This window comes from Pholis gunnellus (genome assembly GCF_910591455.1).
Source record: "Pholis gunnellus genome assembly, chromosome: 19".
In the NCBI taxonomy this organism is placed as follows: domain Eukaryota; kingdom Metazoa; phylum Chordata; class Actinopteri; order Perciformes; family Pholidae; genus Pholis; species Pholis gunnellus.
The window spans coordinates 17,250,408-17,267,311 of record NC_136546.1 but is presented as its reverse complement, the minus strand read 5'-3'; the positions used below and the strand labels follow the sequence as shown (position 1 = coordinate 17,267,311).

General features: G+C 42.8%; 1 protein-coding gene across 1 annotated transcript in view; it reads right to left on the bottom strand.

Moving 5' to 3' along the window:
• Window positions 1-16,904, bottom strand: part of LOC306710996 (MAM domain-containing glycosylphosphatidylinositol anchor protein 2) — a gene marked incomplete at its 3' end in the record, with an annotated part of 152,364 nt that overhangs the window by 34,495 nt on the left and 100,965 nt on the right. The window contains exons 9-10 of the mRNA XM_079179762.1: window positions 12,744-13,064; window positions 1,166-1,438 (exon numbers count right to left, since the gene is read on the bottom strand). Of these exons, the coding sequence (XP_079035888.1) occupies window positions 1,166-1,438; window positions 12,744-13,064 (594 nt within the window). The remainder of the gene's footprint in view (window positions 1-1,165; window positions 1,439-12,743; window positions 13,065-16,904) is intronic.

The window sequence follows — 16,904 nt, the reverse complement described above, 5'->3', positions numbered from 1 at the left end:
AGCCCTGTTGAGAAAAACAACTGGCTGGAGGGGACTATCTGCTTCTGTCTCACCTCTCTACCTGTTTCACCAGGGAGGACTGATTTATGACACGCAGTGGGGGAGGAAAGGGAGGGGACAAAGAGAGAAGGAAACAGCGAGAGAAGAGATAGAAAATGCAGCAGGAAAGGTATGATTAGAAAACGGCAATAGATGGAGAGAAACAGTACCAAAGAGGAGAGCAACCTAAATGGCAGAGGATCAAAGTGACAAATACTCCTCCTGTGACCCTGCGGCTCCCGTCTCTAATGGGAGGTCTGGGAGATTGAAAGCTTGGCTGGAGTTCCTGCGGTCACTCAACGTGGCCAAACTAATTTGGTCCTGTCATAACAACACAACTAGGAGATGGACACTTAGAGATCTTGATGAAAGCAAAAACAACAACAGGCAATCTAATGAAAAATAGCAGGAAGTAAGCGCGTATTATCTGAAAGAACAGGTTTACTTGCGTGGGAAAGACAGCGAGCCGACATGATTGACATGTCCTGTTCAAATTGAAAATCTATTATCATCTTTTCTTTCACTCTTCTCTTAAATTCTTTGTCTATCACGCGCAGAGACATCTGTGCCACTAAAACACAGCGTGACAAGGATTGTTCTATGTTTGAGGAGACAATTTCAGCTGTCCAAAAAGTTCAAGATGAACAATTGAATTACCAACTGGAGGGCATACTGACGGAGTTACTGTAATATTGGCATGTGTATGATCATGTAACAATAAATCATTGAACAGCAGCTGTGCTATTGCAGCTTAGCAACTGTGACTAGGCACAAACTAACTCGGTAACTTTGGATTTCGCCACATGTTCCACGGTGTACGTGGTGCTGCAGTAAGAGCTATACTTTGCATTTAAAGAGTTTGAAGTTTTCCAAAATTAAAAACGTAAGTAATGCAAGAAAGTGTCACATAGGCTGTATATAAGAAGCGGATGAAGTCGCCATGACGTCACCCATTGGTTTGGGGACTGCCGTGGTGAAACCTCAAGTTAGGCATTTTGGCCGTCGCCATCTTGGTTTTAAGCACGAACAACACCTAGACCAGACAACGCCTGTGGGTAAAATCAGCTGCTTTTGTCTCCCTTTGTCTGGAATCAGGGGCTCATTGTTTAAATCAAGCATTCTTTACCTGTAACCTGGAAGGTGCATTTTCCTGCTCCCGCCTCGTTGATGACATTGCAGGTGTACTCCCCCCAGCCGTCTCGATTCAGGCTGCGGATGGTGTACTCCGTCTCGTCTCTTTGGGCGTCAAAGGCTCCGGCGTGGAGCAGCCGGTTTGATAGGAGCCACTCGAATCGCAGCACGCGGGACGGGTGGGCTCGCAGCACCCTGCAGGTCATCACCACAGGCCTCCCGAGGCCCTGACGCATCTCCATGTAAACCGGCTCCACCGTCGGAGGGTCTGAGTGAGAGACAGAAGGACTCAGATGAGTTCAGCCAACATTTCACAGGGACTGAAAAGGACAGTGGAAGTTAGTACAGTGGAAATATGAAGAAAGGGTAAAGACAGAACAGAAGCTATTCGGGTGAGGGCCCTCCTGGTCAGATAGGTTGTCTCTGACTTCCAGAGATATTTAGAGAGAAAAAAATATCTGGAAGACAGAAAAGACAGTCGGAATAGTTAGGTATGAGATGTAGAAAAACAAACAATACAAGGACATGTTAAAAGTGTGAAAAAGGGGAAAACGGCTCTGAGCAATGTTCTCGAAGCTCGCCGAAGACCTAAGAACCACATCACTGGAGAGAAAACAGGAGCTTTTTCCAACGACAACCAACGAATCATGCACCGACACAGAAAGGAAGAGAAATATTTTCAAGGACAGTCTACTATTTTGACATGAATGGGAGCGGTGAGCCAGAGGAGGAAAAAGGTGAGATTGAAACTCTAAACAATCACCACTGCAAAGTCAATATGCCTCAGCAATAAATGAACAACGGCAAGTGAAAACAATCGTCGGGGGAGCTGCAATGGGTGCAGGGGGAGATCAATTTTGCATGAAAACTAGAACAATGTTCTGAATGAAATCAGTCACGCTTCATGGAAAATTGGTAACAGGATGATGAAGTGCACCTCAAGCTCTCAAAATGGAAAATTAATAACTTATTTGAGTATCTGACAGGCGTCACCTCTTCCCACACACATACAACCGGGTGGTGAATTATTCAACCAGGCGAACACAGAGAAAAGTGAGGGGCTGAATATGACCTCGAAGCAACCCGGACCCTTCCTCTGCAAGGTACAATATGCATGATTCTATATTTAGGCTCACGTTAAATGTGTGTTAAGATGATGTGCACGGCAACATGACGTGTGTGTTTGTGAGGACAAAACATTAGCAAGTGCTTGTGTGCGCCAGCACCGAAATGGTTATGAATAATTTCCCCATCTTAAGCATCTTTGCTCTTGATATGCCCATACAGATGCTTGACAAAAGTCACGGCGGGGTTTGAAAAACAACAGTGAATGCTGAGGGGAAGAGACAGAATGACACAAAGCCCCTTAATTGCCTGAAATTTGCATATTCCCTGACTCATTAAAAGGAGAGGCGGGCTCTAGCCAGGGCCGGGGATGGTACTTTTTAAAAATGTAATATGTTACAGATCACTGATTACCTGATTGAAACTGTAATCTGCAACATAATTCCCGACATTATTCACACACGGTAATATAATCTAATTACTGAGCCTTCCGAACTTGATAGGATAATGCAAGTTTATTAAGATTTACATTGTGTAACTTGATAATACTATTAATGGCATTATTTACAACTTTATTCAGCCATTTTTTTTAAATGTACAAGATGCTTTAATGTCACAAGTGGGCTAGCGACTCCATACGCTTAATTACAAATCATGCTAGAGTGAAGGCATGACCTGCCCTTCTCTGCCTTCTAGCCATACCTGACATTTGTATGCGTCAGAATATTGAGGCCAATTTACAATTACTTCTACTTGAATTGTTGTTGTTATTATTCTGTTCTTACGATACAATTTCGATCTTTTTTCTTTCTTTCTTTATTTTGTACATATACACTTTTTTTTGTTTCTTTTTCCTCCTCTTCCCTCCTACTCTCTCGCCCTCCTTTGTTGATATTTATTTTGGTTTATGTTCACCCACTAACCAGATCACACATAAGATAGACAGAAACACACACACACACACACACGCACTTGTTTTGTACTCACTTTTCTATAAAAAAACTAGTGCTGGGCAATGATTAACATTTTTAATCGCGATTAATCGCATGATTTTTTTGCGATTAATTGCGATTAATCTCATTGTTATGCGCAATGTGGTTGGATTGGATTGGTTAGGTTTAGGCATGAGGAGTGAGATTGTTTCAGGTGAAAATATCAGGGTCAGCCAATCGGAGGCGGAGTAGGGCCCGACCCCTGGATTCCATCGGGCATAGCTGCTACTGAAGCTTCTCTCTGCGCCGCTAAAACTACGTACCCACAGCGAAAGCTCGACCGGAGAGGCCAGACACACAGCCATCCGATGTTAAAGATTAAAGTATGCGCTCTACAGATATTCACAACTATCTTTTCTTGCAAGATGGCCGACGTGATCGCAACATCGATGTTATCACAAGTTTATTAACATGTGGGGAAATTGCTTCACTGGGGCAACACTACTCACAAGCTCAATCGACTTGTTTTTGCTGTTTTCGAGTAGCTTTCGAGTGGTAACTTGGATCTTGTTTTTTTTTCTGTAGCGCATCACTGAGTGCACTCAGCCCAGGCCGTAGAGCAGGGCAGGTCCTCCCGGCCAGAGAGAGATGCACTGGGAAATGTGGGCTGTAAAACATTATACTGTATGCAAAATAACACACCAACACATCTACAATCCAAAGTGGGATTTTACTTTCTCGCCCTCGATGCTTTTTAGCACACACACACAAATCTGGAATTCCCACAGCAGCGACTATGATTAATGACCAATCATTAGATCGGATAATGACTGTCTGGAATGTGATAAATAATGAATCATAACACACGGGATGACAGAAAAAGTAAACGCAAATATTCCAAAAAGGTTTGGACTGAAAAGGAAATGGACAAAAAAAGTTTGCAAACACAGTTGGCCTCCCTCACCTGACGCTGTTAGCAAGGTGGAGAGTAAAGCGGCTTTCATCTCCGCTGAATGGAGCAGCAATCAGTTCCTCCTTCAAATGAGCCTTGCCTGGGCTTTTACCCAAACCCTATGGCTTATTTCTGACTCCAAAAGAGGGGTCTGAATCTCTACTTATCACATTAAAATTGTAGGTCTGTGTGCGGCGTTGAATCACAGCCCAGCTCCACAGCCTCCCTGAGTGGCACTACAACACATTGCAGTAAGTGCATTTCCATTGACACAGAAAGAAAAATGAAGACACGGTTTGGGTCTGCAGCAAATGAAAAAAATAAAATCGGTTATGTAACCAAAACATCCTTTAAAACAAGGGCACACGCCTCATCTCCCCCTGTGTTTCTCCTGTGAAACAGCTGCCCAGCGAACACGAGGAGACGGGAGCGAAAAGGTCCTGCGTGATATTCCCCGAGCAGCGCCTCGCCATGCTAAGTGTAGCGGCGAGGGCGGCGAGGGCTCGAAGTTGCTGTAAGTCACAGGGAAAGCCCTGTGCACTGGCTGAGATGTAATCCATCATCAGTCATCGGTGGATACTTTGACAGTAATGTTGAGAAAAACAACATTCAGGAGCACGGAGGCCTTTTCCCCACGGCCCCATGTATCAACAGGGAGGCGGACAGAACAAAGACACAGATATACGTGGGGGGGGATGTACGCATGTGTGTTTTCGAGCATGTGTGCAAGGCTGAGGTGAATTTGTGTGCATGTGTGCACCTGCAGTTCTGAAATACCGCTTGACTGCTTTTCAATAAACTTCACCTTCAGTCAGAATTGGTTCGATCTGTCTTCCATGTGCTTCGGGTGAGTGCATCAAGAGAAGGACACGCCACTCCTGTGGGAAAACCCGCGAGAGTGGATCGTACTGGAGAGTCTGAATGTGCACATGAAGTCTGTTTGTGGGACTGTGTTCCTATATGATTACATGTGGTTTGGTTTGTCTTTCATCCCTTTTCTCCTGAGAGCAACACAGCGTTTTCCCTCATGGCTCATAGTCACACCTTTGATTTACATAAAAGCACCAATTCAACAGTATCAAAATAGTCCATGTAAAAGTCCTGCATTACAAATCAAATACATCTACAGATCTATTATCTCCAGGATGTAGTTGAAGTAGAGCTGGGCGATTTGTCCTTTCATATCTCTAACGGTAGAATGTCTTCCATAAGTAAGTCGTCTAGAAATAACCACTTCGTAAAGCCTATTTTTGTATGGCTCCAGTGTAAATAAAAATAAAATACTTAACAAATGAAAAAGTACTGAGCATTTTTTCATACATTGCCTATGATTTAACTGCGTTTGATCAGATTTCCTTGTATGTTGGTGTGCCTTTTTTTGCCGTGTCATCACCGTTCATAGCTACACAACTGTGTGTCTATGATTACATTGTGTTCTAGCTTCTTAATTCTGCTCTCAAAGTGGACCAACATAACTTGCGGTTGTTTATCTTTTAATAAGGATGTAAGATTTTATGCCCTCGTGGTATTATGTTCTCTAAGAATGTTGATATTTTTCAAGGCATTGTTTCAAAGTTGGAAGTTCCAGTATCGTGAAAACATTAATTAAGACTGCTTGTTTTAAGGAGTCAACGGGGAAATGGGAACATTTGAGTTAATGTACTTAGTTACTTTACTATATCGGTGCTCCTTGATACATCCAACTTACTACTGTCAAATGCTGGATTAACATGTGACAGACCTGCGCTCCATTTAGAAACATGTCACGTTTTTCGTATGAAAGCCTTCTTGTGGGACAATAACCTTTGTAGAACTACATGCTACAATATCAAGTCTTGATAGAGGAAATAACATTCAATAGGAAGTCAAACTGATATATACAGAATATGAAATGATAACCCTGATTCAACTGATTTATAATGAATCCCTGTGTTGAATAATGTAAGACCTCCTTCCCTCACGCTACAGTCGCTGCAATCAAACAATGAACTTAAGCACCATCGGCATTACCATATTGTTATTAAAACTTAGGGATAATTTATGAACTTAAATATACAATTACTGATAATCAATGTAGACTCTTCAGCGCGAGGAGAGGCCTGGTGAGCCGCTAATAGGTTTAGCTCAGTCATTGACCAAGTTATGAATTATTCTGTCTCAGCCGTGTGCAGGCGCCTGTTTACAACCTGCATACGCGCTGACCTTTTCTGGTGTGGATTTGCTGCGGGTGATCAATTCAATATTGTTCCATAAAAAAAGGTTATTAAAAATTTCATCCTCAAATGCGGAGTGTGAGCCCCGCTGTAATGCAAACGATTAATTTGCCGGCGTTGGGCTAATGTGAATCACTCTAATGTGATTCACTTTAGAGTGGGCCTCGGGGGCCGGCATTGCAGGCCTTCTTGATGCAGAAAGGAAAATTAATTAAAAACAATAATCGTGTAATTCCGCTCATTACTTTTGCCCAGACAGTAGCTCTTTATCCTGGTGTGTCTTTTTGATGTATGTCAGATAGCGAGTCGCTCGCTCAGGGGGGACAATCGCGCGGTTGCATCAGGCAGGTGTCATGGACGACGCGAGGAGGAACAGAAGGGAAGCCTGGATGAAAGAAACCTGTGCATCTGGGCTGAAGTAGAGCTTGATAACTCTGACTCTGACAGAAAGTGGTATCTAGGACACTCACTAGACCACTCTACACCTCCTTTCTCCCTCGATTCCTCTCTCTTTCTTCACTCCCTCTCTCAAGCCCCTGGACCATGCCAACTCACTCTGACTAAGAACATTAGGGTGTCACAGCTTGGGATTTGGCGTTTGCAATTCTATTAGAGTGACGACTCTAAAGGCAGACGTCTTCCATTCCCCTCTACCTCTCCTCCTGGTGTCGCCTCTGCCAGCCAACAGATGCAGGTTTTTTTTACATATCAAAGCTGTTGACTTGCCAGAGTCGTTCTTTCACGCCTCTAATGCTCTTTGCTTCAGAGGACTGTACCTCGGTCCCTTGATCAAGTTACTAAACGCGGCTTTGCGCATGGCTCACCACCAAAGGCGGGTGGCTCACGCTGGGACCTGGAAATGCAGGCGAGAAAAGCATCTCAGAGGGATTGGCTTGTGCTTACACACCATGAGACAGGCCAAGAGGAAGAAGGGAGGGGGGCATACCGACAGGCGTACTGAGCAAAACAACAAAAGCAGGCCGGATTGTGTTAATAAAGGTTTGTGTATTTGGCAGACGCAACAGAGTCAACCGTTGATGTTTACGCGCGGTGGACACATTTTTTTCCCCGATACACTCCAATTGTGTCAAAGCAATCCGACACCTCCAGTACGAATTGTTGCTTTTTAAACTTGCGCTTTGATGCCAACTATTAATAAGGGAGCAGCACTGTCTCTGAAGAGAACACTTGGCAGAATGATTGATTTATCAATACCAAAGGCCTGATAACTTTCTTCATTGTGCATTCTTGCTTTGAAGATGGCGAACAGATGTCGAGCAAGAGAGGCGCTTTATTAAAATATTACATGATGAGAAATAATTGCATTCTCAGAATAAATTGTGTTGAAGAAGAGGCAGAATTATTGGGAGTGAATGGATTTGCTTCACTTTGTGTGTGTGTGTGTTTTAATCTGCTGGTGCAACGTATGCCTGAGAATAGATCTAACGGTAAGCATCATGGAGTCTCAGGCTACATCCACAATAATACGCTTTTGTTTTAAAACAGAAAATCTATGTGCACTTAAGCGTTTTAGCAGCGTTTCAAAGTAATCGCCGTCAATACTAAGACGCCTGAAAAACGCAAATCAGATGAACGTTCACGTACACTGTACACACGCGTGCCGGTGTGAACAGGAAGCAGATCGTCTACTCTAAAATACTACAGAGGAAGAAGAGTATCTGAAGATATCTTTCCCACACAAGCACTGTCACTCAAACAGAGACGGATTTAGTTAAACAAAACAAAAACAATTCAAACGCAGTTACAAAAAGGTTTTCATGCAGAACAAAAGAAGCATAGATAACAAAAGGACGGTCCGCCATGTTTATTTCACCCCAAACCAGCGCTCCATAGTTGCAAAGTGCTCAAATAATAGCTTGCCTACTGTGCATCTAGGCTCTAGTAGCATTATAAAATGTAGCATTTAACTTCGCAACAGGGTTTTAAAAATACTTCCAAAATGCTGGAGTAGTTTGGATGCGAGGCGTAAAACGTAGCAAACGTTGAGTGTTTTAAACACTCCTCTTCCTCTGAGGGTTGTCCTCTTCATCTCTGTGTCACTGGAAACAGTCATCCCTGTGTGTGACCCCTGTCCACTGTCACTGAGACATGGGGGGGGGGGGGGGGGGGAGCAGCAGCAGTGTGTGTTCGGAGATTACCTTCCCTGGTTGGTTGTAAACATCCGACAAGAAACATCTTGCCGGAGAGCGCCCGTGATATTGACCTCCACTCGATGACGGGATCATTCAAAGGTTGTGGACCTTTGTGAGAGTTACGCCTTTGCTTCTCGAAACTACAGTTAAACCCTCTTGAGACCTGCGGATTGCCGGATCATTAAGAGGCTGCAGCGAGCTCGCTTCTAAAGCTGGAGGGAAGATATTGGTATCATTTGTAAATAGACAGCATATGGCATCCATTGGTACCATATCACGCTAGCTTGTCAGGAAGGGAGCTTAATAACGCTCCAAAGTTATTAAGAAATTACTAGAGGGAAAAACTGGTGCGGCCATTTTCAAAAGGGGTCTCTTGACATCTCACCTCAAGATATATGAATACAAATGAGTTCTTTGGGTGCTGTTCACAAGCAGCATTCTGGGGTCCCTAAACAGTCATCCATTTCATTGCAGTGAGACCGTTGATGTGTAATAATCACAGCTTCATGAAACTTTTACAACTACAAACTTGCAAATCGTAAACAATGCAATTCTTACATAAATCTCTTAATGTCAAAAGTTTTAGACGCAAAATCCCTGCATGGTGTTCCTCAAGGCCGTGGTGTGTAATGTTGTATTTTGGAGGGTTTCAGGTGATTAAAAATGGTTACAGTTTGCATCAAATGTATATATACAGTATACCTACAGTATATACATATATACATGACCAGAGACCCCGTGAGAATAAAAGGTTTGTTTTTAAGCTTTCACTATATCATTTTGGATTGAACTGGGCCATAAAGGTATGCAATGAATATTCTTAGTAGTCATTGTACATTCAGTGGGTAGGCCACCTGGATTTATAGTCTGAAGGTCCTTTTCCTCCTCTCCATCTTTAAAACAATCTGTTATACCAGACAAAGGGGTAGTTTGACATTCAATATACTGCGTAGTTCTACATTTCTTTCACTTCTTCTTGCTATTCCTATTTGTAACATCATATCTGTCTTGTCTTCTTTATGAATACTCTTGATCTAATTTGAGATGTTCTTTTCAGACTGAGGAGGACTTTGTACGGGACATCTTCACTTCCTTCCTCCTCTACACCTTATCTTTAACCCCAGATGTCCACTGGATGTTACTGAGTATCCCCAGTTGCACAAAGGCTCAGTCACATCTCCAATCTTCCATTATTAATCTGTTTTGTTGTTTGCCAACATTTGTTTGTGTTCAACAAGCACTGAATACACGTGTATGATCACTGTGCTAACAGATTCTTAGTTGCTGTACTTGTTTGCGACGTCTGTACTAGAGCACAGCGTCTGTCTTTTATGAAGTGCGTATTAGCCGAAGGAAAGCCGCAGCATTCGTTCTCCTTCAGAACACTTTGAAGGAGAAGTGACATGTAAACAAGAAGAAAATAGTTTTGCTCTTGACTATATCCTGTTTTTTTGTCTTTTAACTTCCTTTCTACACTGGAAGTGAAAATGTAATGCGCCTCCATTTTATGAAACATCTGACCACTTTAATAGTATAACGTGCAGCGTGAAGGTCTGCCAGAGCTCAAAGAAAATAAGATACTTTCTTCTTCAGCAGTCTGACAAACTGCTATTTGCATAGCATCACTAATCAGATCAGTTCTCCTCCCGACACAGCGCCGGGATCAGCTGCTCTGGTTTCCGTTATAATAGTGATGGACATAGTGAGTCAAAATGTGTTGGTGTTTGTGTTTTGTCTGCTGATACAATATTTCCTCATCTAAAACAGAGGAAACTTATTCGGTTACACAATTAGACACAGTCCATTTTTACACGACATGTGTTTATCATTGTGTAACAAGCTACTTGTTCTAATCTATATTATCAGTAACATATATATTCAGTCAGATTGAAAAACTGAAAACTGGTTTGACTATTGCTTGTGAAGAATGCAAATAATGTTAATATTTTAATAACCTGCACGGTCATCCTGATATGTAGAAAAAAACGTCACCATACAACCAACTACTGCAACCCACAGTAAGCTAGTAAAGCTAGTCGTGAGCTACTTAACCCAGAACATTACTGTGTCTGAGCATATGACCTAAAAAATGTGGACGTTTGTTCCCGACATTGAGAAACGTACAATAAGACTGTTACAAGTTTGACTTGTATTTGCTATAACCGGACGTTAAAAGACAAAACAGGAAAGGGAACAAACAGATGCAAGCTGCTCTGGCGCTCTGGTTGCTGGATTTTCTTATTTCATGTCTCTTACCATCAAGTCTTAAAAACCCATAAACAATGAATTCACTTCATCATAGAATAATAACATATTGCTTTTTTTTATTTCTCGAATAGTTTTTTGTACTCTAAATCTGAAGAAGTTCTTTTATTTCGGGTTGTTTCATCTTTTTTTTGTGTTTCTCACTGATTTGTAGATGAAGCGGTAGCCTGCGATGTCGCTTCGAATGCAGGAGGAAAAACAGAAAGAAACATATAGTGTCGTAATTACTAAATAATTGGACAGTTTGTGCTTATTTGCTCTGAGGCACACAGAATCCAGTACTTGTCCCTGCTGCTTTCCAAGCGGTAGCCAAGATCACGGTGACCTTTTGCTGCTTGTGGCAGTAAGCTGCTCTCTCTGCTGAGAGGGATCAGAGGGGAAAGCATCTTCATCCATTCTTTCACTCTTTTTAAACAACTGAGGCAGCGTTGTTGTTTTTTTTTTTTACATCGACTTATGTACAGATTGTTTTTAATGTGACTGTTGTTTAAAAGAAGGACAAGGAGAAATGTTCAACATCAGGATGCGGCGTGAACAAATAGCGTGTGTTTGAAATAATAAAAGTCGTGAACACCGGTCTTCTTGTAATTTTGCAATCAACAATTTGTCTCCACCGAGTGTTGCTAATCACTGAAGGGCATCTTAGAGTCCGAAGCCTCTGCTTACTCTCTGGTGTCGGCAGTGGTGCGCAGCAAAGCCACTAACCTTTTGATATGGGCTGTCGTCACTGCATGATCGTAATCAATTCAGCCCAAAATAAAACAGTCTTCTTCAAAGCAGCTCAGCTTAAATGTGAACACCAAAAGCAAAGAGTGCAATAAAAACTCTTGAAAAAAAAAACGAGGGCAGAATTATGCACTAATCCTTGTTGGAAAAAAAAGAACAGAACGGGGGCAGTTCTTGTTCCTCTTCAATCAAAATATTGGTAGTTGGTGTGTGAAGTTCAGCCATTATTCCTTGTTATTACTCAGACTTTAAAAAGTTGTTGAATATTTTTTACGCAGTCTTATGTTCGGTCCAATAGGGGAGGACATTTAAAACATGGCAATCAGCATAGAGCATGTTAATTGCCATTGATATCAGAGTAGTTTAGGAGTGACATAGTGGTGCACAGGTTCCTTCTGGGTTAGTTGAGATGGAAGACTGTTTGGATTAACTAAGTAGGCCATGAGGAAAACAATGGGACTGTGGCTGTGACACTCCGTTTTTCTATTTCCTATAATCACTTGGCAGAGAATGATAGCACCCTACATGGATTGCTTTAATTTACTTCCTATCCATCTTCCGTTCTTTCTTTCTTTCCTTTTTTTCCGTTGGAGAGGAACATCCCCAGCCCTTGAATGAGTGAAAACGCTTTGAATCCCTGACGTTCATTCGAAATATCCCATTTAAATCTCCATAAATGAATACTAGCGGGAATAAATTAGCCGCTCGCTAATTAGCCGTTAACAGCCATCTTTGAATGTGACATCTTAAGGAAGGGAAGGGGTTTCACAATGAGCGGCAGTGGAGGGGGGGGGGGGTCTCAGGCCCGGGGACATGGCACACAGTCTTAGGGTCTTCTCTGCTGTATTCACACACACACACACACACACTATAATAAGTGTGGCCATCAGTAACTAGCTTTGTGCCTCTGATAATACAAGTTCTGCACAGTTCACACTCAGATAAAGTTCTCCCCTTAGTGTAAGAGGTGGAGTCAGAGCTGATTCCTGTCAGACCTGACAGAGCACCGGGGGACCGGACTAATTCTAAAGCCTTCAGAAGGTAAATTGGATGGGCGTGGAAGGAAAGAAATGTTAAATTTGAGTCACACTGGACCAGAACACAAAGACTAATTACACTGCGTACGTACAAAAATACACCACATAAGACAGTTGACGCACCACACTTAGATCAACGCTTACTATATCACTGCCACGACGCTGCAACATGCGTATACACACAAAATATAACCACATAAGACAAAAATACCCACAGTCTGTCTACTTACATTGTACGATCAGCTCCACCACGGCCTCCCGGGGCTTCACGTTGAACCCGTTAAACTGGCTGGTCTGGCAGCGGTACGAGCCCGTCATCTCCCTGGACACATTAACAATACGCAGCACACCATCGTAGCTCTCCATCTGCATGCTGCCGTCCGGCATGGGCACCTCCTTATCGGCCCGCGACCACAGGATGATGGGCTTGGGCTTTCCTGAAACAAGGCACTCCAGCTCCACTGTGTCACCCTCGCGGGCCACCAGGGGGGACTTGCCCCGAGGGACTGTCAGGTTGGGGGGAACTAAGAAAGAGAAAAACAGAGGAGGGACTGATATGGGGCTCTAGAAAGTCAGCAGGCGGGGTAAGAGGAAATGGCGACTGGGGGGGGAAGAGTGGCGTGGAAGGTATGGGGGGGAGGGGGGGGGAGCGAATGAGCATCCAGGTTGCAATGGCAATGAAGCTGAGTCTCAGCCACATACACAGCTCGAATGGAAGGACCATGCGGATATTAGCAGCAGCAATGGCTAAACGGCTGGGACTGGACGATCTGAGCATGTATACCTTCAGTAGAACCATCATGGAGGGCAGCAGTGAGGAAGTTAAATGCAATCAAGCAATGGCAAACAATGGACAATGCAATGAGGAGCTGACAAGCAAATGCACGTTGTGACCCCGACGGTCAAAGGAAAAGATCAACAACAAGGAGGCCACGGGAACTACACTCAGGTTTGAAACGAGGATCTTAAAGTGCGAGCGTCCCCGTTTGCTTTTCCACTGCATGTGAAGAACTGTGAACAAATGAGTCCGATAATTGACACACAAGGAATAACAGTAGAGCTGAGTCATTGGACTGTATCCATGAGACACCAAAGGGGCTTCATGTGAGGGATCAATTTCAAAGAAGTAAAACTAATTAGCATGTTACCGGTCTTTGGACAGCCCGGGTAAATTGGGTGAAACTTCCCCAGCAATTACTGACATTAAGGCAATACATTTTTGTATTAAAGTGTGAAAATCCAAATGAGGCATTATTTTATTAAATATTAGCTAATTAGCGTACATTTCCAGGACAGAAATGTGAACATTGGAGAAAGCCGGGTTCAAAATCCTTGTCTCCATTTTTGAGTCAACGGTTTTTATTACTTCCTAAATCAGAAAATACTGTCAACAGCCAAAACAAAATCTATCTTCGCAGTGTTTTTAGAGATAAAATGTTCTATAAATCAGGCAATGAATGATATATGAACAAACCCCAAAGCTTGTCCAAAAATGCTACGGAGTAGATTTATAGTATGAGATGAGCTCAAAATCTACAAATTGAACAGTGCATTTTTTTCCCAGGGTGTTTTGCTCTAATCCGTAATCTTGGTCCAACCCAATGACTTCCGCAATCTCTTCTACGGACTACGGATTAAACCAAAGACATATAGCATGTTAATCATCCTATCCTACCTCTGAACAGGGCCGGTCTAGCTGTGTCTCCTGTTTTACTTCTATGATGCTATCTTCCCTTGTCGCCGCTTCATCTCTCTCATTCGCACACTCTCTCCCTTTATCTTGCTCTTTGTTGGAAACCTGGCAACCCAACTTTGTCTTTAACGTCGATAAATCGTACAATAAACGACCCTCGCCCTAGTATCGATCCAAGTGGCACCGAGCACTTGCTTACTGTGTGTGAATGAAGCTGGAGCAGACTTGAGTTTTATGTCCGACCAATCAGCGACGTTCAGCACCGCAAACTCTGACCCGATAGTTCCTGGACCGGTCTCACAGCAGGCACTGCTTTGCCACCAGAAGCTATGGCAGAGGAGCTAAATTAAGTCCACGGTTCCTCCGGTCAAAATGGAAATAAGCTTTCTTTAAAAATAGTTCCCGTGCCGCCTGTTTGCAGTGAAAACGGGCTATAAATCACTCAATAAGAAGCTATAACGTAATCCACCTAATAATCTCACTATAATCACATTCTATCTACTCTACATCTGTCTAAGAAACGCATTACCCTTTGAAGATACCATCATCATCAACGTCAGCGTTACAATATTATCATCATCCTTGTCACATTTTCATTATAATGTTCATCATCCCATCACATTCTCATCACAATACTATTTTCAGGATGGATTCCACCACAGCCATTACAACATTCATAATCCTTTTCACCATCGCTCGCCGCAGCGTTTTACTTTTCTGCCCCGCCTCCTCAGCACAGCGTCGTATATTCCCGAGCATTTACAACAGAGCACTCCCATCGGTGATATAGCATTATTGCTGGCCATGTAACAAAATATGCCCCAATAAATATCTTGCCTTTGTTTAACCGACACTAAGAGCCTTGGCTGGAAGTGATCAATGAATAATAAAAGAAGTGCAAATTGCCGAATTGCTGGACACATTTGCAGGTTTCCTTGTGTGTGTGTCTGTGTGTGTGTTCTAAGTTTGGAAAGCAGGAAAACTACCAGGTTGGATCATGCAGTCTGGTTCCTCATCAAGCATGCTGGCCAAGTAAATTTGTATAATTAGCAAACCTGGCAAATTGCACGGGCTCCTGGAGTGCTGTGCTGTGTGTGAGTGTGTCTGAGTGTGTGTGTGTGTGTGTTCATGTATTTTGTGCGAGTCCAAACCAGACTCCAAGACTATTTTGCAGCGCTGCTCCCAAAAATAGTTTACAGCCATCGAGTCGAGGAGTGAAAATCTTCTCAGCAATGATGAAACCGTGTCACGCTTCCCTGATGGTTTTGGAATCGCTGTCATTCTGCCCAAACAATGCTGCAGCTGGAATGAAGTCAAGTCACAATGAAGTTTCATAGTGATGAAATCGCTAGTAATCTCCAGAAAATGAAGCAGAGTCCAGCTTTATTTCTTTTGACTCCATTTCTGTCTGGGTGAGAGGTAACAGCCTCGCTGCCATCTCAAGTCTACAACTGTCGGCAATTGACTTTGTCCTTTGTCAACATGTACTAGTTTGCTCAAAAAGCTGGAACAATAGTACATTGTGTGAATTGTAGATGAGTCAAACCGGTAGAAACCACGAAAAGCTCAACGTGCCAAATGTCATCCTCACGTAATAATGTAAAAACCAACTGTGCATTTGGCTCGTTAATGACCAAAGGTTTTGCACAAAGAATGTGAAAATCCCAAAATTGGAAAAGGTATTGAATTATAATTTTTTGTAATTTAAAACCTGGAATAACCGATTGGCTACTTGGAGGCAAGTGAAAACAAGCTGTAAACACAACACCTTGTAAGTTAATATGGCAAACAAACAATGGCATATTTCCACATCCAGCAGAGAAAGAACATTTGGATCTGTGTTTCAGGCCATCTGACGAATGTCAGTCCAAAATTCATTCCCCTTTCACTGCTAGTCACTAAATTTGTCGGTCTGCAAATTCTGGGCAGAGGGGTTTATCAAAGCCTTTCCACTGAAACAGCTGCCTGCTGCTAACAATGCAAAGAGCGATGAGAGTGTACCATAACAGTAAAGATTTGGGCAGCAAAACCAAAACAATGAGCTGAAACGCGCTAAAACACATATGTAGTACTTTGATTGATTGTTAATATGAACATATTGATTATAGCAGCTCTGAACCAATTCTACTGTGTATAGGAAATACTGTACTGATTAATCACTGTATTTTGACAGATGAATATGCCTTTTCAGCCATTGTAAGCCATCGGCTTGTTCAACATTTATGTATAACTTTTCAGGTAAGTCATATTTAAACATGTTGGTGACATTAGCATGGGATAATGAACACTGGTCATTCACAGGCTTGACATTTCTGTTTGGCACCAAACGAGCCGCAAAAATGATCCCCGCAGAGACAATGACAGCAGACACTCATTTCACTCACATTCGCTGATTGGTATTCACACAATGTCTCGATCGAGGCAGCCAGGTGTCAAGAGCTGACATATTTCTTTCCACAGCACATTTTCTCCACTTTCCCGAATGTTTCCTTGAAACCAAACAGTAGAATGGTGAACCGACAAAGGGGCGAAAAGGGAAGGGAGCAGCAAGCAACCATTAGCGAGTGCAGGAGAGCTGTATTCACGGAGTTGCCATCATTACACCTGGCCTCTCCACAGCCCAGATTAGGCAGGCAATTACAGTTTTCTGCCTATTGGGTTTGGCAGCACAAATACTGGCCATCAGCTGCCATTGTCT